Below are 21,870 nucleotides of genomic sequence, written 5' to 3' on the forward strand. Positions count from 1 at the left end.
TTCAGGCTCACAGTGAAAGCATGAATACTAGCTATTCACAGCTGGGCTGGCACAGGTAGTCTTTCTGTTGGTGTTTGAGGCCTATGCGTGAAACCCTCCTGAATACTTAACCAAAGGATTGAAAGGGCTGGCTGAGGAAGAATTTCTTGCCTTTGGGCCACAGTACTGATTTGGGGGTTTTGTGTTGTTCTCCCTCCCCCAACCCTGTTCCATCTATGTATTTTAGACCTCACTAGTATAGTCATTGCAGTATTAGGAAAGGTTCTGTGACTTTATAAGAAAGTAGATCTGAAAGGTGCAAGAGGTCATTGGTGTAAAGTGATTCAACCAAGGCAAAGGCTGACATGGTAGAAACCTCAAGCATATGGGATTGAAGAGTAGGGAAGTACAAGGTGAAGACAGGCTGATAGTGAATCTTCATGTTTTTACAGGCCTCGCTGGAGGCATTTGAGTCTTTCCTGAGAACAGAGGGAGTTGTGAGGTTTATGGAACATAGAGAAGGAAGATAGTAGGTTAGATCTCCATGTTAGTTCTCACTCTGCTGTCATCTGGAGAAGGACTTGAGGCATGCTGGAATTGATCCAGTGAGAGCATTTTAGTCCTATAGATGAGAGTGCAAACTTGGTCTCAGGAAGTAGATAATCTGTTCAAGAATTTAGGAAGCAAACAACATGTTCTACAACAGCTGCAAAGAGATAATTTATGCTTAAGTTTCTTTTATGAAAGTATATCTTTAATTTTTTTGTATATAATGTGTAATTTTTAAACAACTACTTGTCAATTGTAATAGTCTTTTAAAAATTTGCAGTTATCTGACCCTTTTTTCTCCTCATAGTGACAAAGAACTTAACTGAAAAAAGGTCAGCCAAGTCATCTGAAATGTCACCTGTGCCTTTGAGATCAGTTGGCCCAACAGCGAAAGTCCACCTGCATCAGCCACACAGAGTGAGCCAGGTGCTTCAGGTGCCAGCAGTTAATCTGCACCCCATCAGAAAGAGAGGACAAGCCAGAGACCATGTGCTGAGTGAGTGCTCAAAGCCCTGATCCAAACTGCTGACAATGTCAGAAGAATATGGTCATTACATCATTACATCAAAAATGTTTTGTTTTGCTTCAGTGTATTTGATGACAATGTGGAGGGTTTTTTGGTTGGTTGGTTGGTTGGTTGGTTGGTTGGTCAATTGGTTGGTTTTGGTTTGTCAAGGCAGAATTTCTCTGTAACAGCCCTGGCTGTACTAAAACTCGTTTTGTAGACCAGGCTGGCCTTGAACTCAGAGATCCACCTGCATCTCCCTCCCAAGTGCTAGGATTAAAAGCTTATGTCACCACTCCCCAGTGATGACAGTGTGATTTAAATACTAGTGTTGGGATTTCTATATTTCTGAAATCTGTTTATCAACAGAAACCTTATATAACTGTACATCTTGAATATCTACAGTAAATCTTAGATAACATATCAAGCTAAAATTCATTCTATATTCAAAGATGTATTTCAAATACTCCAAATGTAAACTTCCAAAAGCTGTGAAAATCAAATTGCTTTTTATGAAAATACCTATACACTGTTTTTTTCATTAATGTCCCCTTCTGAAGACCTCATTAGGAGAAAGAACATGGAGAGAACAAAAAGAGTATGGGGCTGGATAGATGGTTCAGTGGTTAAGCACTGGCTGCTCTTCCACACCTGGGTTTGAGTCCCTGAACCCACATGTCAGCTCACAACCATCTGTGACTCCACTTTCAGAGGATCCGCATCCTCTCCTGGCCTCCATGGGCACTGCATGAATATGGTATATAGTTAAAACATCCATGCACACAAAACTGTAAAAACAAAAATTTTAATTAAAAATAAATGTAGGAGCTAGAGAGATGGCTCAGTTATAAGGGTGTACTGCTTTCATGAGAACCCACATTAGGTGGCTCACAACTGCCTGTAACTTGAGCTCCAAGTGTTCAGATGCCTCTGACCTCCTTGGGCATCTGTACTCTCTTGTGCATACCTATACCACACACCTAATAAAAAAAGTTCTTTTTACGTGACAGGATTAGAGAGATGACACAGTGGTAAGAGCACTTGCTGTTGCAGAAGGACCTGGGTTTGGTTCCCAGCACCCATATAATGGCTCACAACAATCCACTACTCCAGTTCCAGGGGATCCAATGCTTCTTCTGACCTCTGTGGTTACCAAGCACACACATAGTGCACATACATATAGGCAAAACATTCATACAAATAAAATAATAAATTAAGAACTTTTTAAAATGTATTATGTATATAGTATTCTGTCTGCATGTATGCTGCCTACCAGAAGAGGGCGCCAGATCTCATTACAGATGCTTGTGAGCCACCATGTGGTTGCTGGGAATTGAACTCAGGACCTCTGGAAGAGCATTCAGTGCTTTTAACCTCTGAGCCAACTTCCTCCAGACCCAAATAAGAAATATTTGTAAACATAAAATACATTAGTGTAATCTTAAATTCTGTTTCCCCCATTCAGCCATATAGACGTTATTGGAATTACTTTTATTTGTTGTTTTAACAGTATCTCTAGGTCCACTTTTACATGGGAAGCTAGATTAGATTTGATTCCTAGTACTATTAACATGATCCATCTATTATACATATGTCATGCTTAATAGAATGTTTTGGGGGGGGGTTGTTTCTTTGGTTTGATTTAGTTGAGTTTTTCAAGACAGGGTTTCTCTGTGTAACAGCCTTGGCTGTCCTGGAACTCGCTCTGTAGACCAGACTTACCTTGAACTCACAGAAATCCTCCTGCCTCTGCCTCCTGAGTGCTGGAATTAAAGGTGTGCACCATCACCACCCAGCAAAGTATGTTATTTTAATTTGATTTGGTCTGACATATGGAGCTGAGTATGAAATGGCCAGAGTTTCAGTCTAGTGTCATTGAAGATACAGACAGATTACTTGTTTATTATGTGTGTACTAACATGGTGCATGTAAAATAAAAAGCAAGAGAAACCTTTAACAAAGGCAGGGATAATGAAGGCCTTTAGAAGAAGGCTTTTTAGTAAGTGTTTCCTTGAGTGTTGGTGTCTATCAGGAGCTACAGTTTGGTGTACTGCAAATTGCATGCATATTAAGAGGCAGTAACAACTGAAGGTCAGGGTTGGGGATTTGGCTTGGTATTAGAATGCTTGACTAGTGTGCATAAAGCCATAGGGGCTCAGCCCAGTTTGCAACAACATGCACACAAGTAATTGAAGCTCACATTTAACACTTACTGAGTTTCAGACATAATCCATCTTTATTATTAATTTTATATATTTACTTAGTCTTCATAATAGCCCTAGGAGATGGTAATTTAGCCTCATTATACACAGAATTTTTGTAAATTTACGCGGTGCCTGTACATAGTCAATCTGGTAGTTGATCTTAGGCTGGTTGGCTCTAAAATCCTTGCTTTTTAACCACCAGACTAAACAGCCTCCCAGACATGAGAAGTGAAGTCATAAATATGTCTAGATTATAGAAGTGCGAAGCACAGTTTGTCACAGAGAAACCACTGAAGAGATTTGAAGTCTTGCATGGTGTACACCCTTCTAATCGTAGCACTTGGGAGACTGAGGCCTGCATGAGGAGTGCATGTTCAATGTTAACCTAGGCTACAAGTTTGAGACCAGCCTGACCTATATAGTGATACTCTGTTAAGAGAGTGACAGGACCAGGCAATGGTGGCGCACACCTTTAATCCCAGCACTCAGGAGGCAGAGGCAGGCGGATCTCTGTGTGTTAGCCTGTTCTACAGAACAAGTTCCAGGACAGGCTCCAAGCTACAGAGAAACCTTGTCTCAAAGAAAAAGAGAAAAGACAGAGAGAGAGTGTGTGTGACAGGAAGAGACAAGGAAAGGGAGTAGAAGGAGAAACAAGATGGGGAGAAGGAAGATTGAAATATATTTGAACAAAAGAAAGTTGCACGTAGCACAATTAATAAAAACCCAGAGACAGATACTGGAATGTTCAACATGAAAATCAGAAAAGCAAAGCAGCCAAGCCACTAGAGGGCTCTTACCTCTATGAAATCTTCTTACCAGAAAAAGAGCGAAAAAAAAGTGTCTCATCCCACTTTATACTCCTCTCTTGTAATGGGATTAAAGGTGTGTGCCACTACTACATGGCCAATACTGCTGACTAGTGTGGCTATTTTGCATTCTGATCTTCGGGCAAGCATTATTTGTTAAAATACAAATGAAATATCACTATAGTTGTGGGGAGGAGGAAGTAGAGTGAGTTCACAGGCAAGTGAGAAGATTGCTGTTGCTGTACCAGCTCCTCACCACAGTCATCCTTGCTCTATGCTCAGAGTAGTCAGTGACTTCCTAGGACTCCATCAAGTAACTAGACTGAACCATTTGGAGTAAGTCATTCTCCGTCCCTTCAGCCAGCTCCAAAATCATGACACAGAAACTTATTTATTATGAAAGCATGGCCGAAAACTTAGGCTTGTTTCTAACTACTCTTATAATTTAAATTAACCCATTTCTATTATATGCTGCCGTGTGGCTCATGGCTATTATCTCTCCTCCTCCGTGTCTTGCTTGTTCAATGTCTCTTGACATCTCTGCCACCTCCTAAGCATCCTCTCTGCCCTGAAAATTGTGCCTAGCAGTTGGCCATTCAGCTTTCTATTAAACTAATCTGAGTAACACAACTTCACAGTGTACGAAAGGATTATTCCACAATAACCATTTCAGAATCTGATCTATGCTCAGTAGGCAGCTGGTGGAGAATAGAACTTTACAAGAATGGTTTTGGGAGTACCATCCAATTTTCCTGTCCTTTGCTTACTTTTCTTCTGTAGTATGAAATTAGTGATCTTGAAAAAGGCTGACCTGGCAGCTCTACAGCCTCTCATGTGTACCCTCAGGTGGTGACGAGGCTGGCACACACTACCTCTGGCATATTTTGCTCTCTTGAAGGGGCTACGTTAAGGGGGGAGTGCAAAGTTTGAACCTCAATCTTCTCTCTTAAGATTGCAACCGTATATCATTGTGGGTGGTTGGACGGTGTATTTGATTTCCCTCTGCCACAAAACAAATTTCCTAATATAATCTTGCCTGTACTGACCAACTGAGTTTGAACAAATAGCCTAGAGAACGAGACCTGTGTGCCATCTCCTAGTCACTCAGTCCCTGAGTGCACTTACATGTCTTGGTTGACTCTACCAGCCATTGTCTCAGGGCTTTAATTACTAGTGGTTTAGACAGCTACACACCTTTTTTTTTTGGGGGGGGGGTTGTTTGTTTGTTTGTTTTTGGTAGACCAGGCTGGCCTCCAACTCACAGAGATCCGCCTGCCTCTGCCTCCCGAGTGCTGGGATTAAAGGCGTGCGCCACCACTGCCGGGCTCACACATTTTAATTGTAAAATGATACTTACTTGCTGCTTGATTTCTATGTGTTTTATTTATTTAATTTTAGGTACAAGTTTACCTCTGAAGGGTTTAGGACCAACCGAAGAAGTGAGTGGTAAGAAGCACACAGAAGATACTGTTTCTGTGGCATCCTCTCTGCATTCTAGCCCTCCTGCATCTCCTCAGAGTTCCCCTCGCAAAGGTAAGATAGGACTTTTCGTGCTAGCTCTTTTCAGACCAGACAGCATGTCAGCACACTTGGCTTTTCAGTGCCATCTTTCCAGTTTCCAATATTTGAACATTTCATGGAGAATTTGCAAATAAAATTATACAAGAAATTGTATTTATACTGAGCATGATGGTGCACACCTAAAATCCCAGCACTTGAGAGGAGGAGGCAAGGGGGTCAGGAGGTCATGGCCATCAGCAGCTCCATTCTAGGTTCAAGGCCTAAGACCCAACTCTAAAAAAACTTTCTTTTTGTTTTTGTTTAAGGGCAAAATGTAGGGGGATAAAAGCAATCTTAGTTGGGCATGGTGGTGAACCCCTTAATCCTAGCACTTGGGGCAGCAAAGGCAGGCAGATCTCTTAGCCTGGTATGCAATATAAATTCCAGAACGGCAGGCCTACACAGAGAAACCCTGTCTCAAAAAAGAAAAGATTGCCACTTTTGGTTTGCTCTGTTCTTTTTATTTATGGACATTTGAAATAACCTATGCCTTTCTGTGGTTTTTACATTTACACAAAATCAACGAAGAAAAGTCAGAGACTGTTGTTCTTCACGTACATTTTCATGGGTTAGACTGAGCTTTCCTTGGATATCCTGGACTGTGAGATGCCACTGATGTTGAACACACATGCGACATGCTAAAGAGCATGTGATTATTACTCTGGCCCTCCACCCTCTGAGCCTACGCTAGAGATAAAGGTGCCCTAATCCTGGACTGTTCATGAGTGTAAAAAGCGGGGGGGGGGGGGGCATGCCCTTTAAATAACCACAGAAGAGGGCATTACCTGGCCAGAAGGGAGTGAAGTTTGTTAGTCCTGGCTAGAAGGAGGAGCTCCCGCAGCTCACTCTGTTCCCAAGGTCTAAGGTTCTCTCCAGAACTATTTTTGCCAGCTGGGGTGTAGTAATGTGATGCCTAGTTTGACACTCTGTCCCCTGTCACTTCTTTGCTACCATTTGTGACTTGTTTATAAGGTTCAGAAAGACCCTCTGCCTTAGGACCAATGTATATAGTTTAAAAGAAATGATATTTCTGTATGTTGTCAGTAGTGAATAAATCAAGCATCTCTTCCTTTCCCTGCTGTTGCCTCAGCATAGTTTAGCTCCCTTGCTCCCCGGCCCTTTCTACCCTCAGGTAACTGAGATTCTGAGATTCTTAGAATCATTCTAAGAAATGATTCATGAAATCAAACAGGATCTAGAAGGAATATATACATAGTAGGTATATTCAGAAAATAGTTTCTGATTCTACTGTATCTTATTATGCTTTTATAAGACACACAGATCTGTGCCTTTTTTGGTTTATGTGAGCTGATTATCCAGAACACCTTCATCAGATCTCTACAACTCATATGATCTTTAGTCTCACAGATGGTCCTGCAGGGCCAGAGTAACATACTCAGCTGGCATTCAGCAAGCTGTGGCAGGAGGACTTATATGAGGTACATCCTTAAGTTTGTAGAAAGTTTGTGGCCATTTGGATTTTCATAATGAGAACCTTCCAAAAATAGAAAAACCCAACTCAACCTTGGTACATCTATTTTCATAAACAGGTTCATGCCAGTAACCTTTGGCTGAACAAAATTGTTACAGTAAAAGTACATTATTCAGCTGTTCTCAGTTCTTGTTAAACTTTGGGATTAGGTTTGTTCTCCTCACTAATAAGGAGAATTTAAACAGTATCTTAGAAGCCAAGAACCAGGAATATGGCTCAGTTAGTGAAGCACGTACTATGCAGATATGGAACCTCAGCACCTTGTGAATCCTCAGGATGATAGTATACCTTGTCCTGGGTCTGGGGAAGTCGAGACAGGCAGATTGCTGGGCCAATCAGTGAGCTGCTCCTCAGGACAAGCACCACCCAGATTGTCCTCTGACCTCCACAACCTGCGTATGTCACCGTACACATTGGAGGGTAAGCCAAACCACCTGAACATTCCTCCTGGAGCCCCATCTGCACTAGAAATGGCACTATATAAAGGTATCCTTGCAGCCTGTGCAAGTCCTTTTTTGAGTTTTTTTTTTAATCAGAAAATTCTAAGGCAAGGCATCATTTCTTAAGATTAACATTTCTTAAATGTTTCTGATCACCTTATATTCTTGTCATATTTCTCTTTATATTTTTTACCAGCATGACTTGCTTTCAGCATTATTCTTTTTTTTCTTTTTTGGTTAGCTAAGCAAGGTAATACCTTCTCTGTTTTGTCTTTTAGGAACAGGTGTTTATGTTGTATAGTAGCTATATAGCTTCTTCATTTATTAAAAAGAACTGTTACTGTAGTTCAATTAGGTATTGTCAAGTTGATAAAGTTTTAAAATAGTGAAATGTTTTGTAAACCAAGCTAATTGTGACTGATTGAAAAGAATTAATTGATCATGTCAGGGTCTTTGCATCTCTTTCTCCAGTTGGCAGCATCCTATCTGATCACAGCAGCCCGCTGCAGCTCTCAGGGTCTTCCTCAGCCCCTCCCCGTGAGCCCAGCACCAACATCAGTGGCCAGAGCTGTCCCGGAATAGGTGGGGTTTACTTGCAAAAGAAAATCCTTCAGATTACTGGGAGCACAGCAAAAAGAACAGACAGGATGAAGAAGGCCACTGAGGAGAATAGAGACAGGACAAGTTGTGAGAACACAACCAGGAAAAGAATGACATCCCCGTTTAGAAGATTTAGGGAGAGAACTCTTTCAAGGGAGAGACTAGTCAACAGCCAAAAAGAGGACACAGATCACAATCAAGCTACAGACAGCTGTGAGAAAGTGAAGGGTGTTGGAAGCAACCTCACAGATGAGAAAGGGAATGCCATCTGCGACTCAAGTAGCCGAGGCCACAGTACCGCTCTCAGCTGCTTCTGTACACGGTTCAAGCCTAAGCGGAGAAAGACTCTCTGAAAAGTTCCTTATTTAATATTAGTGTTAAGTTTAAGTTATTAATGTAAATATGGCTTGAATTCAGCCATCTGTCAGAGGTTGGGCAGATGATGTAGTAAATACAATTAAGCATTTTATGCTGAGTGCTCTAGAACCTTTGGCAGCAAAGAATTACTGATTTATTGTGCCTCACTTGTACGTATGTTGCTCTGACTGCTATGTTGAATTAGTAAACTTGTCTACTTGTTTTCTGTAGTTTCTGTATTTTCTTCTGGTAGCAGCTGAGACTGAGTGAGATTATCAGAGAAAACTTAAGAACCAATGTTCAGTTCCATGTAAACCCCCATCACAAGCCGGTCCACCCTCTGCCTCAGAACCTGTTTGCCACCTTACTTCCTCAACTGTGGGGGGGAACTGTGAGCCAAAAAAGCACGTCTTTTCCTATGTCTTATGTCATCACTTTAAAATGCCTCTGGGAGGGAAGTTAGCCCAACAGGTTCAGAATCATCTGGAAACTTTAAGTGAAATTACTATGTCCCACCCCAGATCTCATTGCTTTGAATTCGAGTGCCAGGTGTATATGTGATTCAAAAAATGTTCCAGACAATCCTTGGTATAAATTACACTTGCGAGATTCTGATGTAACAAAGGATAAAATAATGTAACATTAAGATAAAATTGATTTGAAATAGTAAAGAAATCTGTATAATGAAAGAAACAGTGATTCTCTTTAGAAGTAGAAGGCTGGCTCGTCTGAATGCTTGTTTGCCATTTCCGTTGTCCTGGTCATCTTAAAAATAGAAGAGTCATTTCATGGGCACTGGTGAGTGCAAGGCTGTGTGGTAGAAGTCAGAAACACTGGCTTGTCTTGTCTTACTGTTCTTGGCCCCATAAGCCCAAATGTAAACCATACATTTCTGGATCTTGATTTTTTTCTTTGAAATGATTAATGGCACCTCTTGAAAATGTTACTTCACAGTCATTTTTTAATCTTCAGTTGAATTCAGTTAAACATGCCAAAATTCTTAAGGCATAAAGGGCCCTGGCACTAAGCTTACTGTCTTATTACTTAGAATCAGTAACGTACAAGAGCCTCCATTTCTTCCTTAGCAATGAATATTTCTGGGAATTAGTTCAAAAGTCATGTGATCTATCAGACCTCACTCTGCCCTGAGAACAGAAAGTATTGTTGTTTCTTAAAGACTGGCCCGTTGGCCGGCCGTGGTAGCACATGCCTTTAATTCCAGCTCTTGGGAGGCAGAGGCAGGCAGATCTTTGAGTTCGAGGCCAGCCTGGTCTACAAGAGCAGGACAGGCACCAAAGCTACACAGAGAAACCCTGTCTCAAAATAGAACACTTGGTACCTTTAACCATCATACTATAGATGTGATTTTGGATCCTTTACCTCACTTCATCCCTCCAAAATAAACAAAGCCTCTGTAGCAATGCCCTGTGCAGTAAGATGTAGAAGATTGGAAAGTAGATAAATGCTGTTTTCATCGTTGTACTTTCTAATCTGTTCAGCTACTTAATTCTCAACAAAGTTAATCATGTCCAAATCTAAAACAGTTGTTTAAAAATACTGAAACAGGGCTAGGAAGATCTTTCAGTGTGAGGTTCTGAGTCCATATTCTCTGCGTCCAGGTGAAAAATCCATTGTGCGTTATATTACCCTAGCACAAGGTAGGAGGATAAGAGACTCTCTGGCCAGCTAGCCTTGCCAGCTAATGAAGCTGCAGATTCAATGTGAGACTGTTGTCTCAAAAATACAGTAGCAAGCAGTCAAAGGAAGACGCCTTGACCTCTGACCTATACACATGGACATACATACCCTCATGAACATATACCACATATGTGTATGCACATATGCACAAAAACAGGACTGGAGTTCTCATTTGCACAGCCCATACAAGGTCCTGAGTTGTATTCTTACTTAGAATTGCAAAAAATAACCGATTGAAAATACTGAAATAGTGATCCTCAACTTGGGGAAAGACTTGGGTAGAATAAGTAGAATATCTGAGATAAGAGTATACACTTTGGCACTTGGGAGGCAGAGGCAGGCGGATCTCTGTGAGTTCGAGACCAGCCTGGTCTACAAGAGCTAGTTCCAGGACAGGCTCCAAAACCACAGAGAAACCCTGTCTCGAAAAACCAAAAAAAAAAAAAAAAAAAAAAAAAGTATGCACTTTGAAGATTTCCAGGAACAATTCTTTGAGCCTGTCTCCATTCCTATCCCTTCCACAGCATGGGCCATGAAATATTTTATATCAGTCGAAGAAGGGGGCACAGACTTAAAAAGAGAAAAGCTATACTGTATGTACTTGCTAATGTTTATAATATGTTCATTGCTCTTGTTTTGTTGAATATTTGAAAGTGTGTGAGTCTGGACAGTAATACCAGCTTTTGGCTCTTTTTCTTCAGTGTGGAGTTCTGTGGGTGTGGTGTGGATGGTAGGTGAATGGCTGTATAGGAAAGGTATGGAGAAAATTGCCGTTCTCATATCTTCAAGCATGAAAACTGAGATTTCCTACTCTGTTTTTTGTCCCCTATTTTTTCTTTGTGTTCCCTTGGCTGCCCCTTCCTGTTCTCCTATTTTTGGTTTAATCGGTGTTCTTTTCTCCTTTAGGTTACACGCTCATACCATCAGCCAAGTCTGACAACTTGTCTGACTCCAGCCACAGTGAAATCTCCTCTCGGTCCAGCATTGTGAGCAACTGTTCCGTGGACTCCATGTCTGCAGCTTTGCAGGATGAACGGTCATCTGCCCACACCCTGGCAGTTCCTGAGCCCATGGTGGGGACATTGGAAAAGACAGATCACCCTTCAGGAATCAGAGACCACAGTCAGCTTGTTCACGGGTAAACATCCATGTCTGTGTTCCTATCGAATCAATAACACTCACAACCTGACCTTACACCCTCCTCAAGTAGGTCCGTTATAAGACATTCCTAGTAAGAGTATGAGGCTACACGTATGCCCGTTGTACATACTGAGTTTGGAAATACATACTATTTGAAAGATATATGGGCAAACGTTTTTTGTGTTCCTACATTCCCTTTGTTCAAGTTAGTTTCTGCCATGTATCCTGTCGATTGCTAAGAATGCATTGTGTGCCTGCTGTTGTTACTAGAGACATGGCTCCTGACTGTTAGCAATTGTTCAGAAAGATTGTATTATACAACACACTTCCTGTCTAGCATGTATATCTAGCACATTACAAGAGCTTGGAGAGTGGGGCCAGGCCTTGATCTTTATTCTCATGTCTAGTCTTTTGACATTGAGACTATGTAGTCTTTCAAACACTTGAAATTCAAAAACAGCACAATTGAGTTACCACACACACACAAAACATAAAAAGATACCTCACAGTGTCTTAAATATGTTTACATATTTTGTATTGTGCTGTGTTTGTAACTATATGTGCCCACATGCAGACTGCAGATTGGGCATACATACTATTTAAAATACAGAAATCCTCTCTGTCACTAACTGTTTAGAAATAGACTGTTGGGTACCTGTGGCCCATGTTTGGGAACCTTGTTATAAATGTTGACATCTGTGTAATTGGCACTTTTGTCACATCATTCTCAGTTAACCTCAGATGGTAATGAAAAAATAAAACATGGTTCCTCAATTTAGAAATGCTGAGTTCTTGTCTGAGCTGTGGTGGCGCACGCCTTTAATTCCAGCACTTAGGGAGGCAGAGACTAGCAGATCTCTGTGTGTTTAAGGCCAGCCAGAGATACACAGAGAAACCCTATCTCGAAAAACCAAAGAAAGAAAGGAAAAGAAATGCTAATTCTGCACATTGGGGGAGCAGTGTATTGACAAAGGTGCGTTTATTTCCATTCATTTCACTTTTCATCTTGTGTTTTTATTTAAAGTCAGTGAAGGTTTTATGGAGAAAACATTGCCTCACTAAGCATTCAGGTATATCCTGGTCTCTTTTAGGAGGGACACGTGCTGGGAAGTCTCCATTATGCCACTAAATTACCATTACTCATCTGTGCGTCTCTGTTTTAGGTGGATGCTGTCAAAGCCGTCTCTTATCAAGGGTGTAGCTGTTCCATCTTCTCTGAGCAGTGAAGAGATGTCTCATGAGCACATCCTGCTGGAAGCAGCTGACAGTGGGCGGGGCAGTTGGACTTCCTGCTCCAGCAGCTCCCATGACAACTTCCAAAGCCTTCCAAACCCCAAAAGCTGGGACTTTCTGAACACTTACAGGCACACACATTTAGATGACCCTATTGCTGAGGTTGAGCCCGCTGACTGTGAGTCCTGTGCCTGTTCTAAAGGAGGCTGCTCAAGAACTTGTGGCCAGTGCAAAGGCAGCCTAGAGAACAGTCAGCTGAGGCAGAGTTGGGCCTCTTCCAGCTCCCTCTCGGACACATATGAACCGAACTATGGGACAGTTAAGCGGAGGGTTTTGGAAAGTGCACCAGCAGAGGCCCCTGGTGGCTTGGAGCCCAGGGACACCACTGACCCAGTTTATAAAACTGTCACTTCCAGTACAGACAGAGGGTTGATTGGTAAGTACAAGTTTGTTTGTATCACTGGTGTTGAGGGGTTATGTATCCCCTCCCCTAAAAGAGGACATTGGGCTACCTTAAAGATATTTTATCATTTCTCCCACTCTGCACTTTTTTCTTCCTTCCGCAATTTCTCGCCCCAAAATTTATGGCTTCTCGGGAACTTTGTTTTCCTCTGTCATACATGTCCTTGTGTGTGTGTGTGTGTGTGTGTGTGTATATATATATATATAAAATGAGAAGGGAAATGACCACGAGTATCAGAAAAGACACATAGTTCTCAAATATGTGTAAAACACAGATGCACAAGTCAAAAGTTTCTGAGTGATACTCAAGCCATGAAAGTGAGTGGAGCATGAGCAGCAGGAGGGATGTTATTGGGACTGTCAGGTGTGGTGGTGTGACTTGACTCCACTGTAGAGACAAAAGGATTGTTCTGGTGACCTCGCAAGTTGTTGGTACCACAGTTGCTGTGTATCCATGACGGAAACAGTGAATCCTCTTTTACATGTTCCATGATAAAGGAGGTCTTAGCAGCTCAAGGCCCTGTGCTCCCTTTCAGGCACTGCAAAGCAGACACAGACCCCAAGCATTTCAGCATGTCTAGCCTCATGTGTATCACCAACTGGTAACTGATTTGTGGGTTGCTGTCTAGTAAGCTTTTGTAGTATATTTAGCCATCAAGTTGTTTATTCTCTGAGTTACTTGAATACTTATACATAATATCTCTGCTTCTCTGCTCATGTGAAATACCATCAAGTCAATGTCATTATGATATAATTATTTAAAAAGGAAAAAAAAGGAAAGGGCAGTTGCTGACCTTGGAGTTCTTGGATTTGTTTAGTGCACTTTATCAGGATTCTAGGAATATACATGTCTATGTCCCTCCGAGTATTAATTGTATTTGATTGATTGATTGATTGATTTTTTTTTTTTTTTTTTTTGGTTTTTCGAGACAGGGTTTCTCTGTGGTTTTGGAGCCTGTCCTGGAACTAGCTCTTGTAGACCAGGTTGGTCTCGAACTCACAGAGATCCCCCTGCCTCTCGAGTATTAATTTTAAACTCTTTCACTTCTTGGTGACTTTGGGCAAATCCTCCTTCAATTTTCTCTCCTTGACAATCTTCCCACTGCCATGCTTAGTCATGCCTGCTTGTCCTCTCAGGGAAACAGACTACTCTGATCCTGACATCACATGCGAGTTTTACTGTAGAAGAGTAGAAATCCACATGGACAAGCCTCTTGTTGACGTGAAAATTATATGATACTCCTTGAATCCGTTCTGATTGTGTGTGGGCAGTGTCTTCTTAAATGTCATCTGTATCATCAGCATATAATCAAGCTCCCTCCTTCCTTTTCTGATGCTTTTTGAAGCTTCACATTAGTCCCAGGGGATTATTACACACATAGCAAAAAAGAAAAGAAAATTAAAGTTACTGTTATTCTTAATGTCACATTTCCTAAACTCCAGGGTTTTTCTTTTCTACCCTTTAGTCAGAAAAATAAAAAGGAGTTAAAAGTAAAACCCCAGTCAGGCATAGTGGTACACACCTTTAATCCCAACACCAGGAGGCAGAGGCAGGTGATCTCTCTGAGTTCCAAGCCAGCCAGGGCTATTTAGAGACCCTATTTCAAAACAAAAATAAGATTCCCACAGGGAATTCGTTCAGCTGAACTGGGAAATTTCAATGGTTTGCATACGTAGACTGAGAATGTGTCTGCCCCAAGTGCCAGTGCTGTGGTGCAGAGTCGATCATTTTCAACCAGCAGAAATCTCTGACGGGTCATCTTCAGGCCGACATCACACTTGAGGGCATGGTCTAGCTGCTGGGGGTGAGAGCTGTCTCTATCTTGGGAGGACTGTGCTGTCGCTGCTTCAAGAAGCTGTTTGTGAAATTTTCTTAAAATATCCGATAGGGGGCTGGAGAGATGGCTCAGTGGTTAAGAGCACTGGCTGCTCTTCCAGAGGTCCTGAGTTCAATTCCCAGCAACCACATGGTGGCTCCAAACCATCTGTAATGAGATCTGGCGCCCTCCTCTGGCGTGTGGGTATACATGGAGGCAGAAAGTTGTATACATAATAAATAAATATATCTAAAAAAAAAAATATCCGATAGGTATTGGTTTTGTTTTGGTTTGTACCATAGGTTTAAATGTTGGTGTTTTTAAGAACATTTTCACTTTGCTATCATTGTGTCTAAATGTATTTATTTTGTGTTTTTAAGTTATATTTTTGCCATTGTAATTTTCAATGTGGAGTTCTTTTTCCTTTGTTTCTTATGTTTTTCCATTAACATTTTCACTGCTTATTTTTTTCACACCAGTGTACTGTGTCACCTCACCCAAGAAAGGTGATAGGTATAGGGAGCCACCTCCCACTCCTCCAGGATATCTGGGAATTCCTTTAGCGGACGTAAAGGAAGGACCCCACCCTCATCTAAAACCTCCAGACTATAGTGTGGCAGTGCAGAGGTCAAAGATGATGTTTAACAGCCTGTCTAGATTGCCGCCAGCTCCTCCCAGTAGCCACACCTTGGCCTGGGTTCCCTCGAAGACCGGATCCCAGCCTCACAGGCATAGCTTGCAGCCGTCCCATCCCAAACTAGCAGATGTGGCTGATGCAGATAGCGAAGCAGATGGTACGTTGACAAACTGTCTAAATGGCTCTTAAGTGGATTATGGAGCATAGAAAGATCTTTCCTCTGATATATGTGATAATTTGTAATGTTTGTTTGTAGCTCTCTTTAAATTTGTTTTTAAAAAAATAAGATCTGGGCATGTAGCTGGTGGTAGAGCTCTTGACTAGCCAGGTACAGGCCCTAGGTTCAGACTCTTGCACTACAAACAAAATAAAAAAAGTATTTAGTATTTGTTTGGGCAAGCCTGGCAGCCTAAGTTCTGTCCCCCAAACCCACACAAAGGAGAGAGCTAACACAAAAATTATCTGCTGGCCTCTGTGAACACTATAGTGCACACACACACAAACTATAAGGAACATTTAAATAGTCACTAAATTTTGTAAACACAATCAGACTATATCTCTACTCATTGCTCTGTTGCTAGCTCACGTGGAGTATCGCTGCCTTTGATAATGAAACAGCAGCTCCAGCAGGAGACATCTGAGAGCAGGTACTTGATGACAACTACAAATAGCAGTTCTATAAAAGACAATATTGACTAAGCTCCTCTGGCTAGAAAAACTCTTGATGAACTTTGTAGCTGTTACCAAAGGTTGAAAAGTAGTTTCTTCATTGGAAGTAATTGTTTTAGCCTTCTAAAAAACTATAATAGTAAAGTGATATATTGAAGCCATTTATGGTCTGGGGCGATGGCTCAATAGATGAAGTGCTTGCCATGCAATCGTGAAGACCAGAATTCAGAGACCCCAGAAATCTATGTAAAAGCTGGAAAGTAATCCCACTGGAGAGTAGTCAAATTAGCAAACTCTAGGTTTACTGAGAAATCCTGACTAGAGAATGATCCATCCAATAAGACATCATATGTCAACCTCTAGTCTTCATACACATACACACATACCCATACATACATATATGTACCCCTCTACATACACACATTAAAGAAAAGAAAACTATGGAGGCCAGCAAGATGGTTCAGCAGTGCCTTTGCACTTCCTGCCAAACCTGAGCCCCTGAATCCACACAATGAAAGAAGAGAAGTGACCATCTGACCTTCACACATATACAGTGGCATTTGTGTATACACACACACACACGTGGGGAGGAGGGTTGTAAAAGAATTTTAGTTTTGAAATTCTAGCTTCCTGTCAGTCCTCAGTATGATTAGAAACCATGGTGTTACAAAGAAGCCTGGTTCTTAATAGAATGTCTGCCAAGATTTTTTGAGATAGGGAGAGTTTCTCATATAGCAAATAATCTGTTGGTTATTACTTGATCTGCATTAGCAGATAGATATGCCAGCTAATTGTATTTTCATCATTTTCAGAAAATGAGCAGGTGTCCGCAGTCTAGTCTTTGGATGCCCTTTGGAGACCACTGGAAGTCAGGAGCATGGACAAGAGCTCGTGGTTCTGCAGGCCAAGGCCAATAGCTCACTGCTGTCACCAACCATGAAGTTTCCTCGCTGGGCTGAGGATGAGCTCTTCCTGAGTCATGCTTCCGTTTCTTCTGTCCCTGCAGGTGCAGTTTTTTTAAACTGGATGTTGCACCTGATCCCAGCCTTCACTTTGCACATCACTCCTGCCTTGGGACCACATTCAAGCTCAGAGTTGCCCCCCTGTGTATCACTATAGGCTTCTCTTTTTGTAAATCATTTTAAAGGTAGTGGTATTATTTTTTCCAAGCCATAGCTTGGGCTAAAGGACACATTCAAAATGTCTGCCAATACCAAGGATAGTCTTGTGTATTTGAAAAGTAACTTATTATTTAAAGTATTGTGGTTTTGTTTGTATTCAAGAGCTCTTGTTAGCTGTTGTTTGTCTGAGGCTATACAGCTGTCTATGGTCTGAGCAACAGACATCATCCTGACATAGGTATAGAGATGTGGCACTATTGTAGCAGACACTCAGGTGGGAACTAGACACCTGTATAGGTGAAGTGTGAGCAGCCTGCTTATCATGGCATGGGCTTTAACAGCCATAGGGGTCTTAGCAATCCTTTGGGAAGGGGAACAGAGGTCGAATAGGGAGGGAGAACCCTAATTCCCAAAGAAGGAATAGTTAACATTGGATCTATCTGAAGTGAACATCATGCTGCATCCAGTTGTGATGATTCTACAAACCCAATGGGAATGACTTCTAGAGAGTTTTGTTTCTATTGGAACCCGCCCTAAGCTAACATTTCACAACTCAAGTGTGGAATACCTAGTTTAAACAAATCAGTGTAGGAGCTAGAGAGATGGCTCAGTGGTTAAGTCGCTCTTGCAGAGGGCCCTGGTTTATTTAATTCCTAGCCCTCATACGGTAGCTCATAACTGCCTGTAACTCCAGAAGTGGAATCCAACACCCTCCTGGTTTCCGGAAGCACTGAGTATATGTGGTACATAGGCATACATGCAGACCACCCCTACACACAAAATAATAATAATAATTTTTTTAAGTATGGATGTAATGATGAAGGTCATCTTGACTTATTTGGTGGCTTGCACTACACAGCCACATGTGCAATCATTGAACTTGAACTTAGAACCCTCCACAGAGCTCAGTAACCAAGGGATAACTTGTATAAGAGAAAGGCGCTAGGATAATGGAGGGGACTTCTACCCTGGAGAGGACATCCTTTGTGACCTCCTGGATATGGCACTCTTTATTCAAATTCAGTGACTGCTTATTAAAGTAGACTTTTCACATTTTTATAAATTAATCATAACATTTTGTAGTTAATGTATTTAAGTGTTAACATATTTAAAATTTTTCATTTGCTTTGTAATATAAAGGCAAATAAGGTTTCATAAACTTCTGTAATTACCAAAAAAAAACCAAAGCCATTCTAAGTGCACTAAGCATGGCAGCGTTGCTGCAGAGCAGTCACGTGACCAACTGCCTTTCCAAGACTGTGCTTTTCTGCTGCTCTCTCTCCCTGTGTCCTGCCCAGTCACTTGAGAATCAGAACAGTTTCAAATGTAAATGTTTTGTCCTCCCACAGAATGCCTGTCTCTTTAGGAAAAGTAGGGACTGATGAATTCCCCTGGGGAGACCTTAACCCAGAAGCCTTAGACGTGAGCCCAGGTGCACTTCAGTACAGTGAGGCAGAACCTTGCTGGCCCTTCAAAGTTGAAAGCAGCCTGCGCGGCCACTGAAGCTTAACAGCCATGCTTAACTGATCTGACCTATGAACTGTGCTGTCTCTGAGTGTGAAGTTTTTTATTCACCTGTTTGCATAATATTGTTTTCGTGTCCAAAACAAAGTAAGTATTTTTGCTGTGTCCACCTTTTTAATCCAAGTTTGGGTACTCATTGCCACCATTTTCTGCCCATCCCTCTAGAGAAATGTGCTCTTTGCACAGCTTCTGTTTGTCTAGTAGGTCTTCAGACGGAGCCTGACCTGCCTTGGTCCTCAGTGGTGTAAATATCTTGCACAGAGCATTGAGGCTTGTGGCTTTTAACTTGCACTGTGTAGCTGCCTTGGTTATATTGAGCTTTATCTGTGAGTGTTCAGACCAGCTGATCATATTGATCAGAATGAAAACCAAATGCTTTGTGATATGATGTATATGAGTCCCCGAAAAAAATCATGTCTGCCTTTTTTTTTTTTTACTCTGTCATGTGACTAGAACAAGGGAAGCCTTAAGCCCATGCTTGCTCCAGTTCCAAATCCCCATCTGTCCTTGTCCTAAGTGTAACATGACTAAAGAGACTAGTGCCGAGCATCTGCCAAGACTGTCAGAGCAGGAGACCCTTCGTGCAGAATCTGCCAAACAGTGAGAGATTGGTTACTGAGTCCCAGTGCTCATTACAGCAAGGTTACTTGCGATCCCCAGACTTCATTTCCTATAACTGGTGTCTTTCAACATAATCTTTGAAGAGAAAAATCCTTTAGAGAATATTCACAGGGGTGACATGTTCATCTCCTCTGTGATCTCTACCAAACTGGAAAAGCAGCAGTAACTACACTAGTTTCTTTATAATTACAAAAAGGGGGGAGGAAAAAGGATTCCTTAAGATTAAAACAGTGATTATTTGGATTGAAAGGTTCTAGAAGACATTAAGTGTATCCTTTCAGAATTCCATTACGTGCTATAAATGGGGGGGGGTCAGCCTTGAGTTGGGTACATTTTCAAGTTGAAACTTAAACCCTACTTCATCTTTAGCTTTTGTGCTATTTAAAAGGCCTCTTTATTTTTAATGTACAGAATGCAGTTGACCTGGTAGATGTTTTAACATTGAAATGTGAGTTTAGCAAAAAGCAAAATTGCACAGTTGCTATGATCAAGTGACAATTATCTGCACAATTCAGTGATTGTAAGGCATCCTGTAACAAGCAATGTTGTCTCCTAGTTTTTGATGCCTCTTAAACTTATGTCTTTTAGAAAGACAGTGCCTCTGTATGCTTTTGTATTTTTACTGAGTGTAAATACTTGTTATATTTTTGGTTAAGAGAATGTAAGGGTATCATTTATTACCACGTCTCCTAACACATTGGAACCAATAAAGAACCTGCATTAACTGTGTGCACTTCATTCCAAGTTTATATAGAGCCCATGGAACAGTTTGCTTCAGAGGAGTGTTCGGGCTGCAAGGTGGCTTATTAGAGGACTGCTTGCCTCCCTAACATGCACAAAGCCCTGGGTTCAATTTCTAGAACCACATAAAAGTGGATACTATAACATACAGCTGTAGCCCCAGCACTACAGAGGTGGAAGCAAAGAGGACCAAAATTTCAAAGTTGCCTTCTGCTAAATGGAGAGATGGAAGCCATCCTAGGCCACTGTAACCAAAAACAAGAATGCCAACTGGGGACCCATGGTGCCTCTAAGTCACCTGAGAAGTTGGAGTTCTGTTACTACAACCATATATAATCTGTAAAACAGCTCTAATATACCTTTAGAAGATATTTTTGGAGCCGGGCGGTGGTGGAACACACTTTTAATTACAGCTCCCAGGAGGCAGAGGTAGGCGGATCTCTCTTGAGTTCGAAGTCAGCCTGGTCCACAAGAGCTAGTTCCAGGACAGGCTCCAAAGCTACAGAAAAACCCTGTCTCGGGAGGGGAAAATGAAGAAAAATTACAGATGAAGGAACAGTGACTTAAACCCCATTGAACTTGCTTCCTAACAAAAATGTCCATGAGCAAACTTTAAGGCTGATGCAGGCACTGTTAGGTCCTCAAGCACCTGTCAGCCTCTGTATTGACACCAGGACATCAACTCAGGGCAATGTGGAAGCTCTGCTCACATCGAGGTCATCAGTGCTACACTAAGAACTTGTGAGGAAGCCTGTGTGCTGTGGCAGAGCAGTGGACCCCATACAGTCCTGTGAATAAAAGAAACATGGACGTCTTGCAGTGTGAGGACCCTTGGCAGCCAGTGAGCCTGCACAGCCTGTCTACCCAGCCTCGGGTGGTACTCAGGTGACCGTTTCTTTACCGGAATCTGGTCCCTCTAGACCTTGGCAGAGAAGGCATTCTGCCACCGTGGCGCTTTGTAAGGTCTCCCCAGACCCTTCTATACCTGTGTGTTGTTTTCTTTGGGAAACAAGTCTTTGGGCTGCCAGAACTTTGAATCAACAAATGTTTGGTGTCCCCACCTAGCCTGTAATTTGTTGGCAACCCTAGGCAGCAAATGTCATGATTCACGTTTGGGTTCCCGTTGCTCAGGGGTGTGGTCCATAGCATACCCTGGGAACCCACTAACCTTCGCCCTAGAAGCCTAAGACGAGAACAGCTGAGGAGCCTGCCATTCCAGCCAGCCTGTCCCTCACTGGAGGCAGACAGGTAAGCATGCAGAACAGTACCTTTGATGTAGTTGGCCTGTACTTGTAACACTTGGCATCAGGATGCTGATTCTTGGTGTGTCACTTGTTCTGACTCGGGTCCTGGGCATCTAGCTGCATGCTCACAGGGTCTCTTCATGGTGTTCATTCCCAGCCTTGTCTTTGCCTCACTCCTCTGTCCCATATGTCTGTCTAGTACAGTGTTGGGAGTGGGCAAAGTATATTCTCTGTTTGTTGGTTTATTTTCAGTAGGCTAGCCTATGGGAGCTTGAGCCACCTGTCCAGTGATGACGTTATTGAAGAAGGCACCTCTCCCTATCCAGCAGGCCCTCCATCTTGACCTCGTAGGATGGCATATCCTGCAGCTGCTCCAGCATGCAGTGGGAGCTGAGCCTTCCCCAGATTAGTGAAGATGTAGGAACGGAAACAGCGCAATCCATCCAACACATCTGTGGGAAATGCCTCCAG

The 21,870-nt window shown here is 42.1% G+C and overlaps 1 protein-coding gene across 10 annotated transcripts in view; it reads left to right on the forward strand.

Annotated features, from left to right (window-relative positions):
* Rapgef6 (Rap guanine nucleotide exchange factor 6) overlaps positions 1-20,127 on the forward strand; it is a 173,516-nt gene extending 153,389 nt beyond the window's left edge. For 7 of the 10 annotated variants that reach the window (XM_057773683.1, XM_057773685.1, XM_057773684.1 and 4 more), the window contains 6 exons: positions 836-1,024; positions 5,442-5,576; positions 11,097-11,328; positions 12,494-12,999; positions 15,322-15,636; positions 16,961-20,127. In XM_057773683.1, the coding sequence (XP_057629666.1) occupies positions 836-1,024; positions 5,442-5,576; positions 11,097-11,328; positions 12,494-12,999; positions 15,322-15,636; positions 16,961-16,986 (1,403 nt within the window). In that variant the 3' untranslated portion in view covers positions 16,987-20,127. Of the gene's footprint in view, positions 1-835; positions 1,025-5,441; positions 5,577-8,006; positions 8,489-11,096; positions 11,329-12,493; positions 13,000-15,321; positions 15,637-16,960 lie in introns of those variants that run through there. The other 3 variants (XM_057773689.1, XM_057773690.1, XM_057773694.1) reach the window with 2 other exon arrangements.
* The last annotated feature ends 1,743 nt before the right edge of the window (positions 20,128-21,870 follow it).

Source organism: Chionomys nivalis, chromosome 7, assembly GCF_950005125.1.
Source record: "Chionomys nivalis chromosome 7, mChiNiv1.1, whole genome shotgun sequence".
Classification (NCBI taxonomy): Eukaryota; Metazoa; Chordata; class Mammalia; order Rodentia; family Cricetidae; genus Chionomys; species Chionomys nivalis.